This window comes from Mustela nigripes, chromosome 5, assembly GCF_022355385.1.
Source record: "Mustela nigripes isolate SB6536 chromosome 5, MUSNIG.SB6536, whole genome shotgun sequence".
Classification (NCBI taxonomy): Eukaryota; Metazoa; Chordata; class Mammalia; order Carnivora; family Mustelidae; genus Mustela; species Mustela nigripes.
In genome coordinates this window covers 27,514,964-27,535,193 of record NC_081561.1, presented here as the reverse complement: position 1 = coordinate 27,535,193, position 20,230 = coordinate 27,514,964, and the positions used below count along the sequence as shown (strand labels likewise).

The following is a 20,230-nucleotide window of genomic DNA, read 5'->3' as shown; positions in this document are numbered from 1 at the left end:
CGGCTTAACCCACTGAGCCACCCAGGCACCCAAAAAGATTTTATTTAATTATTTGACAGCATAAGTAGAGAGGAAGGCAGAGGAGGTGGGGAAGCAAGCTCCTGGCTGAGCAGAAAGCCTGATGCGGGGCTTGATCCCAGGACCCTGAAATCATGACCTGAGCCACCCAGGCGCCCCTTACTTTTTAAAGATTTTATTTAAGGGAGAATATGAGCAGGGGGAGGGGCAGAGAAAAAGAAGCAGACTCCAAGGTGAGCTCCAGCCTGAGCTGAAATCAAGTGTCACTCAGTTGAGTGAGCCACCCAGGCACTCCTGGATTGTCTTATTTTTGTAGCCCACTCACTGTTAGGAGCCGACTTTGCTTTCCTTACTTGAGTCTGGAAGTGTCCTTTAGTAGCTTTATACTAAGGAATCAACTTGAGATCCTTTTCTTCTGCATATTGTCCCAACTAGAAACAGTTGTTCTTTGTTGATACCAAAGTCCATTTGGTTTCAACCTAAGGGATTTGGCCTACCCTGTCCGTGAGTGATGCACCAGACCCCCAAGTTTTTGTCCTGGTTCTGCTGTTACTTGGGCCCTTGCTTAGAGCTGTGTCCTTGATGTTGTGGTAGGGGGACTTGGGTTGGTAAGTCTAAGTAGGAATAGAAGACCATGGACTTAAAGATTGTAATAGGTTAAGATGAGGCTTTCCTAGTGAGAGCTATAAAACCTGTTTGGACCCTATGTTGGTTTGGTATTGCTTGGTGTAGGCTCACAGAAGAGAACCTGTGAGCTGTACTTGGGTTCCACTGCTCCACAACTAGACCAGGTGAGCATCTCCTCTAGCTGGTGTATCAGTTTTTCTCTTTTCAAAGGTTCTGCCATCCTCCTGAACTTGACCAAATGCCATCTACCTTATTTTAATGGCAATGGATCTGTTTTTCCTTTAAACTAGGAACCTTAATTACCTTTTCTCCAGTCTCCCATCTCCAGCCCATTCTAAACCAAGTAAGCAGGTCTAAACTTCCCTGTGCTGTGCTCATCTCTTCCCCTAAAGAGTCAAGTTTTCCAGACCATACCCTTCAGAACTCCAGGAGTATCAGACCTGGAAAAAGAATAAATATCTAGGAGTGAATGAAGCTGCTTATTCTTTATTTGAAAATAGAAGCAAAGCTCTGAAAAGCCAAGTCATGATCGTGGTCAGTGCCAGTGGTTGACTCAAAATGTAAAAGTTTCGAGGCTGTGCCTTGGGTTTTCCCAGAAGGCCTTAGTGATGCCATCCAAGAACATGTTTGCTCCAAGACCTGAAGCTTGTATCTGCCCAGGGATTCTATAATTAACGGGTGCTCTGACCACAGACATTCTAGTACCCATGACATGGACCTGTAGCTTGTAACGGAATTTTCAGGTTGCTGGCAGCTTCCTGGAGGCAGCAATTTCTTTGGCAGGAAACCATCTCTTCTGTCACCTTGGCCGTCAGGGCCTGCTTCATGCCTTGAGTCAATATCCATAGCAATGGACACTTTCCCTGTAGTCATCCCCACTGGAGAGGCAAAGGAAGAAGGGGGCATTTCTTAGGATCCATCGGTGTCCCACCCTGTCCACCTATGGCGTGGAGGTGGCAGCTTTCTGTCCTCTGGTGCCTTGGTGGTGGGTCTTAGGTCTGGATACCTATATGACACCCTGGGCACCGGAAGTCAGCCTCCCTGGCAGCCTGGATGCTGTAGCCAACACAGGCCACATGGAACCAGAGGTCACAACCATCACACCGAACCCAGGCAACTGTTTGTTCTTCCGGTAGGTAGCAACAAGGGGCTGCACAGGGCTCCCCACTCCCATCTGCTGGGGGAGCCCTGGGAGAGCGCACTGGGTGCTTCCGAGGTCGTCCACGCCTATTTCTAAAGAAAGTGACACAAAAACCAAGTCACTGGAAACCTGCAGAAGCAGCCTAGAACTTTACCTAGTTAATCCTAGAGTGAGCCTAGATAGATTAGGGACCAGAATAGTAGAGCTGACCCAGGTCTTGCCAGTCCAGTGTCTGTTCCAGCTCCATCTACTTCCCATTCCCATCTCTGTTTCCATCCCTGTTCCTATCCCCAGAGCAGATGGTCACCTCCCAGCCTGGGGCTCTACAAAGGGATCAAAAAGGAGTTAAAAATTGACAAAAAGGAGTTAAAAATTGAGAAAGATCTCTCCACTTACCCACCAGGTGTCTGTGGGGTTGTCTCTACACGGAGTTTCTTCCTGGGCTCCATAAAGACTGGTGGGGGGCCCTCCGGAGTCTCTCCCTCATCATCCAGCTCTGCCAACACTCGGTGAGCGGATTTCCTCCGATTTCTTGGGGGTGGGGCAGAAGGAGTGGTCCCCACCTCCCTAGGAGGAGTGGGAATAGGCAGGCTCTGTGGCTCACCCCCACTCCGGGAGAAGGTCAGGGGCAGAGGTCTGAGCTTGCTGAGACTACCGATGGAATTGAGGATCAGTGTGGCTTTGGGGGCAGGGGAAAGGGTGCTGAGGGGGCGCTGTGGGGCCCCCTGGGGGGGCAGCATAGGCCAGAAGCCAGCCTTGGTTCCCTCTTCACTAGACCGCGGGATGGTAATGGCTGCGAAGTCTTGAGGTTTGACTCGGACTTGCTGAAACATGAAGTAGAACTCCGAAGGGCTGGTTCCTGGGGGCCCTTCAGGACCAAAAGTCACAAGGTCCCCATCACTCAACTCCAGCCTGTGACCCCTTGGGAGTCGGACATTATTGACCAGAGTCCCTGTTGGTGGCAGGGCACCAGACAGATACAGAGAATGACAAAAACAAACGACAAGAGTTAGGAGTGGAGAAATCTGGCCACCTCTGATTTTCTAGGGAACATGAGAACAGGACACCTGTCCTCAGATTCTCACATTTGAAATCCCTCAGCAGGTGATACCAGATATTAAGCTCTTTGTGAATTGGGAACAAGTTTCTTTTTTATGCCATCCCAACAGGGCACATGGAAAGAATGGACTCCTTCCCTCACTGCTGAGGTCCCTTTCTCCGACACCCAATGCAAAAAGTTAGTGAGTACCCTAGACTGACTGGGTTGAGATCTTGGCTCCACCCTTACCAGTTGTTACCTGGGCAAGTTAACCTCCCTGTGCCTCATTTTCCTAGTCTGTAAAATGGGAATGATAATAGTGCTCTCCTACATTCGATGCACTTAAAAACAGGGCCTGGCTCAGAGAGTAAGCACTGAACGAATGTTGGCTACTATAGTTATCTAATCTCCACAACTCTCCCCAGACAGTCTTTACAAAGCCTTACATTTTACCTATGAGGAAACAGACCCAGAAAGGTGAAGGGACCAGGCCTTTCTCAGGCTGGCTGCAAATGCCTGCAAGTCAGGGAGTAAGACATGCCCAGATCATTAAGATACAATCCAAGGTGCACCTCAAGTCAGTTAAGTGTCTCCATTGGGTTTAGATCAGGATCTCAAGAATTCCAGGATCTGTCCTGTATCCAGGCTTCCTGCTCAGCAGGGAAGTCTGCTGCTCCCACTCCCTTTGCCCCTCCCCTGCTCCTCTTTCTTTATCTCGCTCTTACTCAATAATCTTTTTTAAAAAACCATAATCCAACACATAACTGCCTTCAGATAAGAACAAGGTGCCTCAGCAAATTTGGAAACTGAGTCATCTGAGCTTGGCCCCCAGTGGCTCCAGAACATCCCCACTGTGATGCTTCCCTAATGACCCAGTCCCCGGATCTACCAACTCCTGTTCAGATGGTTCCGACTAGGCAGGGATCATCAGGGACCAGCCCCACGGAGAGCTTCTGACAAGCATACCTTTAGTGGGAAGATGCAGGTCTGGACTAAAAAACGGTCCAACCCAATAGGGAGTTTGGGAGGCAGGCAAGGTCCCTGCGGAGCCCCTTAATTCATTCCAGCCTAAGAACTGCAACTGCCCAGGCATAAGAGCGTCCCGCTTACTGCTCACCTTGGCTGCTATGGTCCTCCAGGCTGACCCTCCAGTCATCACCCCTGCGCTCAACGTGCAGCTCTGCGTGGACTCCAGAGATGAGGCTGGGTTCCTGCTGGGGCTGCAGCGGCACATCACACAGGTCCGCCCTACGGCCCAAGCGGTAGGTGCAGCCAGCCCCGCTAGGGTGGAAGGTGTAGAGATCACCACCCCTGCCTCCCCCTATGCGCAGCAGCTGGAAACAGGGCAGCATGGGCGGTGCCCCCTCTGCACCACCTCTTCCACTTCAGGAGTCCATACACCTTTCTGACACCTGAGCCATGCACGCTCGCCTGAGTTCACTTTCCTTCTGATGCAGATTTTGAGCTGTGCTTTGTGCAATTTCAACTTCGAGCACAGGCCTGAGTTTTCACCAGGGGTCAGTGGCAAATTTCACATGAGAACCCAGGCCCGAGTAGTCCAAATTCAGAGTGCAAGGAACTTAAGGCATGCGATGCCAACAAAACTGTCAAGCAGCTTTACAAAGGAAAAATTCAGGATAGGTCCCAGCGTAGTGCAAAAACACGTCCTACTGCATGTGAATTGAACTAGATCCTCAGGCCGTGAAGTATTCAGGGAGATTCGATCTGTGCGGGGCAACAATATATTAGGGAGCTTCCAGGGAAATGCAAACTGTAGATGTGTGTATAGGGTTTCCTGCTTCTGTACAATATTAACTTGCCACCTCAGTGTAATTTGGAGAAAAACTTCCTGTCAGACTCGCTTACCCAAATAGTGTACCCCTCCTGCTTGCTCGTGCCTCGCCCTTCGGGCCAATCTTTCCTAACTATCTTTAACCCCAGTGGGAAGGGAATCCATTGTCATCCCCGAAAAAGCAGTGGAAATAGTTCCTACGTTCTCCGACAAAACAGATCTAATCCTGATTTCCCAGCTTCTCCGGGTGGGATATAAACAGGGAAAGAGCGCCCCGAGATCCTGCACAGCAAGCCCAGCCTTTTCCTCCCCTGCCCAGTCCCGTTTCCGATCTACCGCGGTGCGGTCTCCAAGTAGTCTCTCCAGGCAGTGCCAGCGTGTGCGGTGGCCGTGGGACCCCTCCGGCTCTGGCCGGAGCTGGCGCTACCGTGGCTGTTTGACAGCGAGGAAGCCGGGGTCCAGAGGGGCGCGGTCTCCGCGCGCGGGCAGCTCCCGCCCCGCCTTCGGAACTCCGGGGTCCGAGGTGCGCGCAAAGCGAACCCGCCCCGTACCATTCCTGATTGGCCAGCTCATTTATGCCCCCTCCGCTCCATTGGGCGACGCTCGGGGAGTGCCCGGACTTCCCGCCTTCCGCTTTCTCTGATTAGTTCACAGGTTTTCCCGGGTTCCCGGAGTTGGGAGGAGCCGTCAGGGCGCGGAGACTTCCCCCAATGCCTTAATTGGGCCGGGCTTTAGATACGACTACGACTGCGCCTGCGTCCATCTTTTTTCCCTCCTCCCTGGATGGAACGGCGTTTTAGAGCGGCCCGCCAAGCTGCCCGCTTTGCGCAGGCGCGGTCAAGGGCGGAGGCCGCGCCCAAGGAGCGAGGTGTAGGGGTTGTGGCTTAAGGGCAGAGGGCGTTCTCGCGCTGGGTAAGGGGCGTTCGGGAAGAGTCGGTTGGGGGCGGGAAGGGGCTGAGAGGGGGTACGGGGGTGGGTTCAGGGGTCCATAGGGGAGAGGGCTATAGGGACCAGGTAAAGGAACAGATGAGGTGGCCCTAACAGCCTTAGAGCCCAGGGTCCAACAGGTTGAAGACTCGGGTTTCTGGGGGAGAGGTGGTGGGGTGGAAAGAAGTGAGAGCCTGCTAGAGTGCAGGGAAGCTCGAGCAGGCAATTGGGAGATGAGGGGGAAGTGAGGGACCAGAATAATTCCTTCAGGAAAAAAGCAGATGAGGCCGTACCCAGATAGGGGGAGGAAACACGTGAATTCTGGTGGGAGGATAGGGAGACCTTGAAGAGATCTCTCTTGTGCTCTGGGACTCTGGAGAGTGGAGGGGAGGCGACAGGAATGTCAGCTGAGGGCACAGTAAAGAGAAACTGAGGAAAGTTGCTGGAAGGGTTTGGATGAGATGTCAGAAAGCTGGCTTTTCTGCCAAGAGGTGTAGGCTCCCTGGATTCCCCGGGTACCTGGGAAGATGTCTTGCCCTTCATGTGGCCATATTCGTCTGGGGCCAGGCCTTGGGCCAATGCTTTAATAGGGAAGGACCCAGGAGTCATGGCTTGGTGGTGTCTGGATGGGCTTCCGGAAGGCCTTGCTGAGCCATGGAGAGAACTCTGGAGATTGGGCTCACAGCCCCTGCACTGCACACCTCCGTTCTCACCTACAACAAGGAACAGCAGAGACTATAGAAACTTAAGGAGGAGGGTAAAGGCTCTGCCTGGAATTCTGAAAGTATGAGTAAAACCTAAGAGCTCCCTGTCTCAAGTTAATTCCCTCCCACTGTTATTGCCATAGTTCTGTCAGGAACCGGGTTGGGTAAACAAGTGAACTTCGGGTATTTCCTGCTTCTCTTGGGAAGTTACTAATGACTTTATTATTGTAGGAGCTTTCTAAGATATCCTGAAAATTGAACCGGGGTGTCCTTGTTTCTCCTACTGTCCAGGGAAGCATAGATGGCTGTACACAGAATCTAGAGACTTCATATAATGTGGAGATGTTTCAACCTCCAGGTCAGTGGAACCAGGAAAGGGGACTGGTGATTGTCTCTCCTTAGGAAACTGACCATCTTTGTCCTTGTGATTCCTCAGGTTCCACTGGGCTGATTCCCCCTTCCCATTTCCAAGCTCGTCCCCTTCCAACTGTACCAAGAATGGCTCCCACCTGGGTTTCAGACATTCCCCTGGTCCAACCCCCAACCCATCATGATATCTCAGAGAGGCGGCCAGACAACAAGAGACCTCCAGTGATGTTGTGGGAACAGGATGTTTCTGGCAATGGGAAGGAGCCAGGGCGGAGAGGCAGGTAGGGATTCATTGTTGCTCTTTTCATGGGCTTGCTTGCCAGTGACCTTTCTTCCCTGAAATAGATTCCTTACCCTGTTTCAGCCTTTAGTTCCCTAATATGTGCGGTAACCTAAGCAGTTACTAAAAGTTATAATGTACAAGTAATAAGGCAGTGTGCTAGGTGCTAGGAATGGGGGTAACAAAAATGAATGAGATTCTGATATCAATGAATTAGAAATCCTAAGGGAAGAGGTAGATTGACCAACAGTTGACAGTAATAAGCATAATATAAGGCAAGATAAAGAAGTGCAAACTAGTAGGAGTACAGTCTGTACTGTGGTAGGGTTGGATTCATTCTAATGGAGTGCTTGCCATTAGTGCTGGCCATGCTGTTTGTTGATGTTTTGTTTGTAAAGTTCTGATTCTTAGTCTTGATGTTTCATTGTATGTCTTCCTCCAATGTACCAGAATGTCATTCTGCCATTTCGCTCTAGATTGGGATTGCACATGGGACCCTGTCCAAGAGGAAGGAGCATGATGAAAAAAAGGGGAGCCCTGGAGTGGGTGTCAGGAGACAGAGACTGATGCTACCAACTAGGGTCCTTTGGCCAGTCAACTAATATCTCTAGGCTGTAGATCTCCACCATTTTAAAAGAAAAATCTTGTGGTTCTGGGCCTCAGTGAGGGAGTTATGTCAAGAGCCATGTTATCATAAGCTGCTTTAAACTTTACAAAACACCAGTAGACTATGTAATTTATTGATGTGCTGTTGACTCCTCATACAGGATACATAACACTCAATAAATACTTTTAACTAGCACCTGGTCTCACTGTATTGATACTGGAAGCCATGACCTCTCTTCCTTGAAACTTCCTCCAACTTTTCTTTGCCCTTAAATCAGAATTCAAAGTCTCTGGCTGTCTTCCAATCCCTCCATTTCAGAATGTGTGGCCTAATGATGTGCACATTTGGTGTTTAACACGTCTCCCTGTGTATAGCTCAGCAGAGATTGTGTTCCATGATCTCAGCTAGCCTTTAAGTCCTTTGAGCCCAGACAGTGAACCTAATATGCTTAGTAGGGCCATGATAAAAAACAACAGTGATGCAAAGGCGGAGATCCCCGTAGACCAACTTCATCCCCACCATCTCCACACACAATAGCAGAGGGATCCTTTTCTTCTTCCCATGTCCCTTTGTGCCCTCTGCCACCCTCCCAGCACCAGCGATAGGTCTCACGTGTGCTAACCTGTCTTTGAAGGTCTGTGGAGCTAGCGGGGTCACATGCTCTGAGCCAGCAGGCTGAGCTGATCTCTCGGCAGCTGCAAGAGTTGCGGCGGCTTGAGGAGGAGGTCCGAGTCCTACGGGAGACCTCACTGCAGCAGAAGATGAGACTGGAGGCCCAGGCCATGGAGCTGGAGGCTCTGGCACGGGCGGAGAAGGCCGGCCGAGCTGAGGCTGAGGGCCTGCGTGCTGCCTTGGCCGGGGCTGAGGTTGTCCGAAAGAACCTGGAAGAAGGGAGCCAGCGGGAACTGGAGGAGGTTAAGAGGCTGCACCAGGAACAGGTGAATGTGGTGGGGGAGAAGGGTTTAGCTTCACAGTGAATGAACTGGGCAGAAGCTTCCCAGCAAAGAGTGGGTTCCACAGAAGAGGTCCCATGAGCAGAGGAGTGATGAGATGTTTGGTGAAGGTGAGAGATCAGAGGACCTGGAACGATGAATTTGGGTGTCTTGGTCTTTATTCAGGTTGTACTTTTCTCCCAGGACTCACTTGAAGCCCTCCTTCCACTTCCAGTAGGAAGTATTTTGTCTTCCTACCTCACTCTGGGTACTCACTTCATGTGAGAGCATTGTAGGGGTAGTGAGGAAGGTGGGAGAGGGTGGACTGGGAAGGGAGCTGACTCATTCAGGAAGCATTTATCGTGTTTACTCTTTGCCATCTTTGAGATAGGAACCAGGACCCTGAGGTGGGCAAATCAGCCTGAGTCCTGGTGGGTGGAGCTGACAGCCTAGTGGGGGACATGCACATTCAGCACCTAATTTAATCCTAATTAATCAATTGCAATTGGGAGAAATGCCATGCAGCAGAAGGACAGGGAGCTCTAATGCGCACAGTGCGGCGTAGGAACACCACCCTAGTTAGGAAATGAAACTATAAAGATACCAAAAGAAATCATTGGTGAATTTTCCTTTTTTTTTTAAGATTTTATTTATTGTTATTGTTGTTGTTTTAAAATATTTTATTTATTTATTTTTTTTTTTAAAAGATTTTATTCATTTGTTTGACAGACAAAGATCACAAGTAGGCAGAGAGGCAGGCATAGAGATAGGGGAAGCAGCCTCCCTCCTGAGCAGAGAGCCCGATGTGGGGCTCAATCCCAGGACCCTGAGACCTGAGCCGAAGGCAGATGCTTAACCCGCTGAGCCACCCAGGTGCCCCTAAAGATTTTATTTATTTATTTGACAGAGACACAGAAAGGGAACTCAAGCAGGGGGAGTGGGAGAGGGGAAAGCAGGCTTCCCATGGAGCAGGAAGCCCAGTGCGGGGTTCCATCCCAGGACCCTGGGATCACATGACCTGAGCCGAAGGCAGATGCTTAACAACTGAACCACCCAGGTGCCCCAATATATATATATATTTAAAGATTTTATTTATTTATCAGAGAGAGAGGGAGCGAGCACAGGCAGACAGAATGGCAGGCAGAGGCAGAGGGAGAAGCAGGCTCCCTGCTGAGCAAGGAGCCCGATGTGGGACTCGATCCCAGGACGCTGGGATCATGACCTGAGCCGAAGGCAGCTGCTTAACCAACTGAGCCACCCAGGCGTCCCCCAATATTTTATTTTTTAAAGTAATCGCTACACTCAGCATGAGGCTTGAACTCATGATACTGAGATCAAGTTGCACACTCTACCAGCCAAATCAGCCAGGTGCCCCTGGGTGAATTCCTTTATAACCTCTGATTGGTGAAAGCTTTTCTCCCTATGAATCAAAATCCAGCATTAAAGGAAAGATTGATACATTGGCTTTATAATGTTAAATTTAGAAATGACAGAAGTAAAATTAAAGAACATAAAAAACATTTGCAGTTCATATCATGGGAAAAGTTTGATGTCCCTAACATACTGTGTGCCTAGAAGTTGATAAGGAAGGATAGTAAATCTAGCCAGGTAATGGACACAGGAGGTAGTTCAAAGAAAAATATAAATGGCCTTTAGATTTATGAAAGATGCTTCATAAGAAGTTGTCATTTGAGCTGAATAGGAGTTGGCTGGTGAACTAGCATATGGGGAGGTGATGGGAGCTGGCAACACCTGGCAGCACGTGGATCGTGAGGAGGCCAGAGGGGCTTGAGTATAGATGAGAGGGGCCCTAGATGGTGTGCACATGGGGAGGCCTCGGGGTCTGTTCAGATCTTTGTACTTTACCTTGAGAGCAATGAGCAGCTGTTGAAAAGTATGTTATAGGGAAATGACATGATCAGATTTGTATTTTATGTCTAAAAAGGCCAGTTTTGTGGAGTGCTTGGCTGGCTCAGTCAGTGAATTTAAGCCCCAGTTTGGGTGTGGAGCTTAGTTTAGAGATGATAGATGGTAGATAGATAGTTCGATCGATCCATTGATCGATCGACCAACCAATTTTGTGATTTCCTTTTAAAATGATGACTTTGTGGTATGAAGATAGGGCTAGAGGGCAGCCTCTCTCCTTCCTCCACCACCTGTCCCCCAACTCCTACAGTGTCTCCCACATGTGTCTCTCACTCTACCTCCACCCTGTTGGAGGTAGAGTGAGAAAAAGATAGGATTCCTACCTTCTTAGAGCTTCCTTTGGAATAGAGGGTAGCAGACACTAAGCTGTGGAGAGGATCATTCCAGATGATGATAGGAGCTGAAAATGACTTGGAACAGGTGATAGGATGGAGCAGGTGGTGGGGGGCCCAGTGAGGCCTTCTGAGGAGGTGACATCACCTGAGGTCTGAGGAATTGGGAGAAGCCAAGTGATAGGAGCTGAACTGAGAGAAGTGGCAGAGGCAAAGGCATGTCTGGCTTTGCAGGCGGAGGGAAGAAGCTGGGCTTTGTTGTCAGTGCTTTGATAAGCCACTGAAGACTTTATTTATTTATTTAAACTTTTTTCATCTATTTATTTGAGAGAGAGAGCATGAAAAGGGAGGAGGGGCAGAGGGAGAGGGATAAGCAGACTCATGGCTAGGCCTTGGGGCTAAGATCATGACCTGAGCCAAAGTCAGATGCTTAACAGACTGAGCCACCCATATGCTCCCCACCTTGAAGGCTATTAAAGACTGGTCAGGAGTTTGTTGCATTTGTGCAGGCCCGAGATGAGGGTTGGTGGTGGTGGAGACAGAAGATGATCTGTTTAGTAGGGACCTGGCAGGAACTGCTGATGAACTGGCAGGTGAATGGAGGACAGTGAGGCACCAAGCACTGTCTGCATTTTGCCGTGTGTGCAGCTGGGCCATTTGCTGGGTTGTTGTCTAAGGTGACAGAAGATGGGAGTGCAGGGGCAGGGCCCGAGCGGAAGCAGATTTGGACAGTCTGGATGTAGGAGTGAGCTGGCCTCTGCTGTGCCCCTTCTTCTCTCCACAGCTCTCCTCCCTGACACAGGCTCACCAGGAGGCTCTTTCCAGTTTGACCAACAAAGCTGAGGGCTTGGAGAAATCTCTGAAGAGTCTGGAAACCAGGAGGGCAGGGGAAGCCAAGGAGCTGGCTGTGGCCCAGAGGGAGGCTGAGGTGCTGCAGAAGCAGCTGAGGTAAAGTGGGGGTGGGCAGCCGGGGAGACCTGGCACGTGGTGGACACGGTGACTCTCTCAGCTGCCTCACTGATGGCTGCCCTGTTCTCATCCCAACCCTAGCAAGGCCCAAGAAGACTTAGAGGCACAGGTGACTTTGGTTGAGAATTTAAGGAGATATGTGGGGGAGCAAGTCCCTCCGGAGGTCCACAGGCAGACCTGGGAATCGGAGCGCCAGGAGCTTCTGGAAACCGTTCAAGTCAGAGAGTATAGGGTGCATCTGGGTAGGGGCTGGAGGTTGGGGGGTGGTGCTCAGGGACCAGATCCCGGGAGAGGGGTGGCCAGGATAGAAGGCAGTGCTGACAAGGAGCAGCATCTGGATGCCGCTTGTGGGCCTGCATGGACGTCCCACAGAGGTCACTGCTCTCCCTTCCTGTCTGGTCCACAGCACTTGCAGGAGGACCGGGATGGCCTGCACACCACAGCGGAGCTGCTGCAGGTGCGCGTGCAGAGCCTCATGCACATCCTGACCATCCAGGAGGAGGAGCTGAGCAGGAAGGTGGGCCCCTTGCCCCCAGGGGCTCCCTGTGGGTACCAGCAGTTGGCGTACTGCCAGAACCTGCTGGCATCTTCTTTTCGGTGAACACCTCTTCTTGCTGTGGCTCTTTGTTGCTTGGGCAGGACAGAGGAAAAAACCCCAAACATGCCTCCTTCCTCTTCTCCCCCAGGAGCTCATCTTCCATCCCTCTTCCACCCTGCAGGTTCAGCCTTCGGATTCGCTGGAGCCTGAGTTCACCAGGAAGTGCCAGTCCCTGCTGAAGCGCTGGCGGGAGAAGGTGTTTGCCCTCATGGTGCAGCTAAAGGCCCAGGAGCTGGAGCACAGAGGATGCGTGGAACAGCTGAAGGGACAGGTCACTTGACTCTCTCTCCCCCCGAATTCTCCCCCAGCTCCCGGCTCCTTATGTCAGGGATGGTATTAACCCGACAAAGATGTAGTGAGTGGTTTCCGTGTGCTGGGAGCACAGCCCCGAACAGAGGCAAGCTGTCGTGGAGCTCACATTCTGGAGCAAGCAATTAGACGCTGTCAAGAAATTATGTGTGCTTTAAGGAGAAGTGTGAAAGTGTGACAGAAAGAGATCGTGGGGTGGGCCAGCTTTAGACAGGATGCTCAGGAACGGCTTCTCCGAGGAGGTGACAATGGTCAAGCATGGGTGGCATGGGCGGAGGTGGTGAGTCTTTGTGGGTATGTCACAGCGAGCTTCCTCAACATGTTTCTGGAAGGAAACCCGGACTCAGACTCCATTCTCAGGAACCCAGGCTTGTCTCCCTGCATGTTGTGCTATCAGAGACTTGGGCACCAGCCCCTCCGTACCCAGTGCCCCCCTCCAGCTGTGCCCTGTCCCGCCAGGTGGCAGAGCTCCAGGACCAAGCTGTGGCCCAGAGCCAGGAACAGGCCATCCTGCAGCGCTCCCTACAGGACAAAGCTGCTGAGGTGGAGGTGGAACGGATGGGCGCCAAGGTCTGTGTGCCAGGCAGGGGTGATGAGGCGTCAGGGATTCCTCCCACCTCTTCCCGCACAACCTTGTAGAGGGGACCCCTCTCCTCCTGGCATCTTTGCAGGCCCTGCAGCTCGAGCTGAGCCGCGCTCAGGAGGCCCAACGCCGGAGGCAGCAGCACGCAGCCACAGCCGAGGAGCAGCTGAAGCTGGTGGCCAACTCTGTCAGCAGGTACTGGGACAGAGGGTGCGTGGAGTAGAGTTCTGCTTCCCCAGCTTCCCGGCACCTTGGAGTTTAAGAGCCCAGGCAAACGGCAATGAAAAGCTGGCAGTTGGAGGATTCAGGGCGAGAAGTTTCTAGCCCCAAGAGTGCCTGGGCTTGTTCTTCCCTGGGACAACCTGCTCCACAGTCCCCTGAGGATCGCTTGTTAGGACTACCATGCGTATTTGGTTGGAGGTGAGGCCATGCTTCCTCCTGTAGTTCAGTTTACCTGGGAGGATCACTACCTTCAGAGTTGTTCGAGGATGGAGAGTGTGGCTACACTTTCTTTCTTTGAAATTTTACAGGCACACCCTATTTTGTTGGAACCAGATTTAACCCATATTTTAAAGCTGTACACCTGTGGCTTACTAGATACTCTATCTAAAATGTATGCCAGTTTCCTTCTTAATCACTTGCCAGCCTGTGTCTCTCATACCAACTTCCTGGGTGTTTCCTTCTTGCCACCTGTTTTATAACCTTTAGAAAGACCTCTCTAAGGAGGAACACACAATTCTTTAGGCTGGTAATAGCCCGTCCTCGGCTTTGGACTTGGGATGCTGATGTGGTCCTCGTAGACCTCCTGGCATGGTGCCTGGCGTGTCATCTGACTCTGTAAATGTTTACTGTTACCAGGAGGCTGTTCAGGATGGATCACGGAAGAATTATTGGTATAGCAAAACTGGTGCCAGATAGGTCCTTGGTGGGGTGGCTGATGGTCCCCACCATCACTTTGTTTTTTCTTTTCTTTCTTTCTTTTTCTTTTTTTTAAAGATTTTATTTATTTATTTGAGATAAAGAGGGAGAGAGCACAAGCAGGAAGGGGGGCAGAGGGAGAGGGAGAAGCAGGGAGCCCAACACGGGGCTCAATCCCAGGACCCTGGGATCATAACCTCAGCTGAAGGCAGACGCTTAACCGACTGAGCTACCCAGGTGCCCCTCCACCATCACTTTCTGTTGGGTTAGTACCTTGAAGACTAATTTTACTTAAAAATTATGAAAATTTTAAAAAATCATGAAAATTTTCCACTTTGCACGGAATTAGACTAGTTATAATGAACCATCCATATTTGATTCGTTGTGCGTGCCTCCTACTTCCACGAGAATGGGAAGGTACACTGTACACAGAGTTTTAGTTTGGCACCAGGACATCACTGAAATGGTTCTTGCTAATGACTCATGGCCCACGAGGCTTAAAACAACCCACACTCAGACTGTTGTCAGGTTTGTTAGATAGTCTCTTGATGGCCTGGAGACTTTATCTGAAAATGGCTTTCTTTTTTTTTTTTAAATGTTTTTATTTATTTGACAGAGACACAGTGAGAGAGGGAACACAAGTAGGGGGAGTGGGAGAGGGAGAAGCCCAATGCAGGGCTTGATTCCAGGTCTCTGAAGGCAGCTGCTTAACTGACTGAGCCCCCCAGGTGCCCCAGAAAATGGCTTTAGAAGAGTCATGGGGTGTCGGAAGCATCTGCTCAAACACTTTAGGTAACACATCTCTGCCGTGCTGCTAGGAATACAACTGTCAGCCTTTGTCGTCTGCTTGTTTTTCAGTTGATACAGACTTGGACCCTCCTGGAGAACTCCACCCTTGCCCTGAGATGCTGCCTCACCCTCCTCCCAGGGCACCTATGTAGGCTTCTCAGCTTTCATGAGCCGTGCTGGTCCCGGTTGGGGCACAGCCAGCTGATAAGGCACCTGGATCTGGCCTTCACTGGCATCAGGGAATGGTTAGAGAGGATAGCTTTGATCTCTAGTGCATATTAGTGATAAAAAAATAGGTTATGAGAAATAAATGTGTCAAGTTGCTTGCAAAGGTCTGCTGCCACGTAATGCCTTCCTGGGGTAAGGGCTCCTTAGAAAACTGATGGAAGCTATGTGCTTTGTTCTTGAGGAAAATGCACATAAGTTCATACACCCAAACGTGGCATACGGCACCAGGAGATTTCCAGAACCAGGAGACATGTCCAGCGGCTTGCTGGCAAAAAAGTCCAAGTCAGCTAGAGATGAGCTAGCTTTATGACACTCGATTTATTTAGCCTCTGGAGAATCATTTGTGCTGAACTCTGCTGTATTATGGGCTTGGGTCCAGATCAGATGTGACCCTGTGAAGCTCGTTCTTGTTTTTATTGCTCTTATTAAAGATAGTGATTGCTAGGACCCAAATGAGAAGTTCACCCTGGATTTTGGGACTAAGCATAGCTGTGCTGTCCTTATGAGTAACAGGATCATTTTTTTCTAACACTAACAGGCTTAAGCTCTCAGGTTTTCTTCATTGGCTGAGAGAGCTCAGACATAACTGGCCCCACCCCTTGGCTTCAGCTTCTCTCTTCCCTGCTATGCTTTTCCTTTCTGTGCTCCCCACATACTTCAGAATATAGGATAGAAGGAGTTGTCCTGACAGGTCACATCAACTCCTTTAGGGAATGAGGTGGGGTTGAAGGGTCAGTGACCTTGTGCCTTCTCCAGCTTTCAGACCTGGCTCCAGAGCACCATGGCTGAGGTGGAACGAGCCACCACCCAGCTTCCCTGCCTCAGCAGCCGAGTCAGCTACGCAGTCCGCAGGGTCCACACCATTCAGGGTGGGTAGGACGACTGCCAGCCACGCTGTGCTCCTGCTCTCTCCTCCCACATCCATCTTCATGCCTACTCGTCACCAGCCTGGGCATCCTTCCCCTTCCTCCCTTCCTCCCTTTTGTCCTCAAACTCCTCTTCATTGCTTTCTGCCTTTTCTCCCCCAGGCCTGATGGCTCGAAAACTGGTCCTTGCTCAGCTGCGCCAGGAGAGGTAAAGTTTGGGGCGCTGTGAGGTGGACAGGAGGGTGTTAAGTGTTATTTGCTGGGACCCCAAACAGGAAGGACTGAAAAGGGGTGGGGGCTTAGGGATCAGGCTGGGTGATCTCCCTGGACTCTGTTTCTCTTCCCTGCCCCAGCTGTCCCCCACTCCTGCCAGTCACAGATGTGAGCCTTGAGTTGGAGCAGCTGCGGGAGGAACGGAACCGCCTGGATGCGGAATTGCAGCTGAGCGCCCACATCATCCAGAAGGAGGTGGGCCGGGCCCGGGAGCAAGGTACGTTTGGTCCTAGAGTCCCGGAGCTGGAGCAGGCACCAGAGCTGGGTGTGTTGGGGACAGAGAGAAGAGAAGAGCTGGGGTCTGGGGCACAGAGAGACCCTGGGAGTGCCACCTCTTTCCAGGGGAGGCTGAACGGCAGCAATTGAGTGAGGTGGCCCAGCAGCTGGAGCAGGAGCTGCAGCGGACCCAGGAGTCCCTGGCTAGTCTGGGGCTGCAGCTGGAAGCAGCCCGCCAGGGCCAGAAGGAGAGTACGGAGGAGGCTGCCAGTCTCCGGCAGGAGCTGACCCAGCAGCAGGAGATCTATGGGCAAGGTGTGCAGGAGGGGCAGTGGGTTTACCATGGAGGGCTGGGGGAGACAGAGGAGTGACGCTCCCTGCGACACACTCCATCTGCCCCTTCCCCCCAGCTCTGCAAGAGAAGGTGGCTGAAGTGGAAACTAGGCTGCGGGAACAGCTCTTAGAAACAGAGAGGAGATTGAACGAGGCTCGGAGGGAGCATGGCAAGGCAGGTGAGATTTGTTGGGATGGATACGGGCATCCGGGAAGAAGGAAGTGTTAGACGTGAAGTTTTTTGGTTGTTTTGTTTTAAAATTTTATTTATTTGAGAGAGCACGAGAAGAAAGGGTCAGAGGGAGAAGCAGACTCCCTTCTGAGCTGGGAATCCAATGTGGAACTCGATTCTGGGACTCCAGGATCATGACCTGAGCTGAAGGCAGTCTCTCTTTTTTTTTTTTTTTAAAGATTTTATTTATTTATTTGACAGAGATCACAAGTAGGCAGAGAGGCAGGCAGAAAGTGAGAAGGGGAAGCAGGCTCACCTCTGAGCAGGGAGCCTGATGCAGGGCTCGATCCTGGGACCCTGGGATCATAACCTGAACGGAAGGCAGAGGCTTAACCCACTGAGCCACCCAGGCCCCACTGAGGGCAATCTCTTAACCATCTGAGCCACCCAGACGCCCCCTACATGAGGTTTTAAAAACTGTTTTGAATCCTGCAAATAGTGAAGTTACAAGAAATGGTACAGATCAATTCTCATGGTGTGAACACACTCCTGTAGCCAGCCCCCGTATCCAGCACCAGCATGAGCCCCACCCAGCCACTCCCCTCCATAAAGGCAACGGCCATCCTGACCTCACACCAACTGGTACCCCCAACTTTTTTTTGCCTTGGAACAATAGAAATTTATTCTCTCACAGTACTGGAAGCTGGAAGCTAGAAGTCTGAACTCAAGATGCTGCCAGGGCTGGTGCCTGCTAGAGGTTGAGAGACACTTTGATGACACCCCGCCCCTGGTGGGTGGTTGCCGGCAGTCTGTGGCATCCTTTCATTTGCAGGCACATCATTCCCTTCTGTCTTCATCTTTACATGGTGTGCTCTGCTGTGTGTGTCTGCCCCCAACTTTCTTTTTTTTTAAGATTTTATTTTTAAGTAATCCTTACACCCAGCATGGGGCTCAAACCCACAAACCTAAGATCAAGAATCTTACTCTCTACCGCTGTACGGACTGAGCCAGTCAGGTGCTTCCCCCTCTTTTATTAGGACAGAGTTCAAATACCTGGACAGATTACAAGAGTCACATAATGCCCACTTGTTTACCTCCTCTGACTAGATGGAACAGTTAGTAACCAATTTTTTTTTAAGATTATTTATTTATTTATTTGACAGATAGAGATCACAAGTGGGCAGAGAGGCAGTCAGAGAGAGAGGGGGAAGCAGGCTCCCTGCTGAGCAGAGAGTCTGATGTGGGGCTCCATCCCAGGACCCTGAGATCATGACCTGAGCCGAAGGCAGAGGCTTTAACTCACTGAGCCACACAGGCGCCCCTAGTAACCAATTTTTAAAAATATTTTATTTCTTGAAATAACCTCTACGCCCTGTGTAGGGCTCCAGGCCACAACCCCGAGATCAAGAGTCTCGTGTTCCACCGACTGAGCCAGCCAAGCACCCAGCAGATGTTAATCTCTTGCCATATTTGCTCTATCCACATATATATACACACTGGTACGTGCATTTTTTGGGAAATACTTTAAGTTACAAACATCATGACCACCCAGCTGCATCTCCTATGAAGAGGATATTTTCTTACATAACCTCAGTGTCATTGTCATACGTTAAGAAAACATTAGTGGCACAAAATGGAATATCTGGTTCATATTCAGATTTCCTCTACACGACTCCAGGAAGTCTCCGGGATGAGGAAGGTACTTTGGGTTCACAGAGTCAGAAGGTCGTGGAGCATCAGCCACTACTCCCACCACACAGAGGAGACAGCCCTGGAGCATAAGTGGCTTCGCTGAGCCATAGAGCTGAGGGCCCAGTGTTCCCACGATTGCAGTCCTGTTCTCATGGTGCCTCTCTGCTTCTGGGCTGCCCCACACCTGTGCCCTCTGTGCCCTGGCTTCCACGTAGTGGTCTCCCTGCGCCAGATGCAGCGCAAAGCCACCCGGGAGAAGGAGCGGAACCAGGAGCTCAGGCGCCTGCAAGATGAGGCCCGGAAGGAGGAGGGGCTGCGGCTGACCCAGCGCCTGCAGGAGCTAGAGAGGGACAAGAACTTTATGCTGGTAGGGGAGAGAGGGAAGAACAGAGACCGGGGTCTGGTGGGGGCCGGGGGGGGGGGGGGTTATGAGGAGGGGCGGCTCTGCCTGGGCTAGGTGGCGTTTAACCCTCTCCTTCCCAGGCCACCTTGCAGCAGGAGGGTCTCCTCTCCCGTTACAAGCAGCAGCGACTGTTGGCAGTTTTTCCTTCCCTGCTGGATAAGGGGAAGTCTGCAGAGTCCAGCCCCTGGGCCCCAGGGTCTTCACTGCCTGTACCTCCAGGAGCAGCACCCATCTCCAAGGAGTCCATAAGAGGTATGGGCCATGTAGGAAGGGACAAATGCGGGGGACTTTAGGAATCTCTCCTTTAGGCACTCTGAATGCATGAGCATCATTCTCTGTGACCCTTGGAGGCCCACAGCCTCTCAACTGTGCCCGCATTGGGCCAGGGAACCTCCAAGCTGATGGCAGCCCTGTTTGCTGCACTGGAGCTGAGCTGCCCTCTCTGCTCAGCTGCTATCCCTTGGGGTCTTCTTTCCCAGGATCCCTCTCTGTCCTGCTCGATGATCTGCAGGGACTGAGTGAGGCCATTTCCAAAGAGGAAGCTATCTCTGAAGGAGACAACCAGAACTGTCCTGCTCCAGTCTGCCTCTGAACAGTTCCCTCTGAACAGCTCCGGGCACTCTGTGCAGCAGGGGGCTCAAGGTGGGCGGGGTGGCCCCCAGAGAAGTGGAGTGGGGGTGGGGAGGTCAGCCAGCTGCCCTTGTGGACACCGTGGACACCGGCCACCAAGATGCCTGTGAATCCTGTGGCTTAATAAAGACAACTGCAGCAGGTGCCGTGTTCTCTTGGGGAATGGGAGGGAATTCTTGCTGCAGCTATCTCTGTCTGGAAAATGCAGGGAGTGGTCTCACACAGCTACTTCTCTAGGTGGTACCTTTTTCAAAACCCCTTTCTCTGGCTGCTTAGGAAGTTTTTTGAGGTGCTCCAGAAGTTTATTCTCAACTTTTGTTTGAAAACTCTTCACCTCTGGAAAATGATCACTGCCAGGAGTCAGAATATAAAACATCACTCATTTGCTGGGAATCTCAGTGCCAAGCAGTTTCCTTGCTCAGGGACCACAGTGGTGGATTTGATGGGTGGGTCCCTGTTCCCTTGGTCTCAACATCCCAGCGCGGGGGCGGGAGATAGATGATGGACAGGTACCTAAGTGAACAGAGCAAGCGTTGCCATGAAGAGAAAAGAAATAC

At 51.3% G+C, this 20,230-nt stretch overlaps 2 protein-coding genes across 12 annotated transcripts; one reads left to right on the top strand and one right to left on the bottom strand.

Moving 5' to 3' along the window:
* Nucleotides 1-1,111: 1,111 nt before the first annotated feature.
* TCF19 (transcription factor 19) lies at nt 1,112-5,150 on the bottom strand. 2 transcript variants are annotated; one of them, XM_059399793.1, is made up of 4 exons: nt 4,954-5,149; nt 3,943-4,550; nt 2,183-2,738; nt 1,112-1,878 (listed from the first exon to the last, which is right to left on the bottom strand). In XM_059399793.1, the coding sequence occupies exons 2-4, from the start codon at nt 4,175-4,177 to the stop codon at nt 1,638-1,640; spliced, it is 1,032 nt and encodes a 343-aa protein (XP_059255776.1). In that variant the 5' UTR covers nt 4,178-4,550; nt 4,954-5,149; the 3' UTR covers nt 1,112-1,637. The 2 variants fall into 2 exon arrangements, with proteins under 2 accessions (XP_059255776.1, XP_059255777.1); XM_059399794.1 differs by having other exon boundaries at nt 1,112-1,523; nt 3,943-5,150.
* A 252-nt stretch (nt 5,151-5,402) lies between these two features.
* CCHCR1 (coiled-coil alpha-helical rod protein 1) lies at nt 5,403-19,814 on the top strand. Of its 10 annotated transcripts, none has more exons than XM_059399788.1 (18): nt 5,404-5,529; nt 6,540-6,606; nt 6,685-6,898; nt 8,139-8,442; nt 11,479-11,642; nt 11,745-11,895; nt 12,070-12,180; nt 12,383-12,532; nt 13,030-13,140; nt 13,242-13,348; nt 15,845-15,957; nt 16,117-16,162; nt 16,308-16,444; nt 16,570-16,758; nt 16,854-16,955; nt 18,856-19,007; nt 19,166-19,295; nt 19,523-19,814. In XM_059399788.1, the coding sequence occupies exons 2-18, from the start codon at nt 6,591-6,593 to the stop codon at nt 19,633-19,635; spliced, it is 2,310 nt and encodes a 769-aa protein (XP_059255771.1). In that variant the 5' UTR covers nt 5,404-5,529; nt 6,540-6,590; the 3' UTR covers nt 19,636-19,814. The 10 variants fall into 10 exon arrangements, 8 of the variants coding, with proteins under 8 accessions (XP_059255773.1, XP_059255774.1, XP_059255771.1 ...); XM_059399789.1 differs by having other exon boundaries at nt 5,405-5,529; nt 11,745-11,880; XM_059399784.1 differs by having other exon boundaries at nt 5,405-5,529; nt 19,124-19,295.
* Nucleotides 19,815-20,230: the final 416 nt, after the last annotated feature.

What these genes read in the sequence shown, in the direction of transcription:
- TCF19 (XM_059399793.1), bottom strand. Translation starts at nt 4,177, where the DNA reads ATGCTGCCCTGTTTCCAGCTGCTGCGCATAGGGGGAGGCAGGGGTGGT. An exon ending in GGAGGACCATAGCAGCCAAG is followed by an intron (nt 2,739 to 3,942) that starts GTGAGCAGTAAG and finishes TGCCACCAACAG; the next exon opens with GGACTCTGGTCAATAATGTC. An exon ending in ACCCCACAGACACCTGGTGG is followed by an intron (nt 1,879 to 2,182) that starts GTAAGTGGAGAG and finishes CACTTTCTTTAG; the next exon opens with AAATAGGCGTGGACGACCTC.
- CCHCR1 (XM_059399792.1), top strand. Translation starts at nt 6,086, where the DNA reads ATGTGGCCATATTCGTCTGGGGCCAGGCCTTGGGCCAATGCTTTAATA. An exon ending in GGAGATGTTTCAACCTCCAG is followed by an intron (nt 6,607 to 6,684) that starts GTCAGTGGAACC and finishes GTGATTCCTCAG; the next exon opens with GTTCCACTGGGCTGATTCCC. An exon ending in AGAGGCTGCACCAGGAACAG is followed by an intron (nt 8,443 to 11,478) that starts GTGAATGTGGTG and finishes TTCTCTCCACAG; the next exon opens with CTCTCCTCCCTGACACAGGC.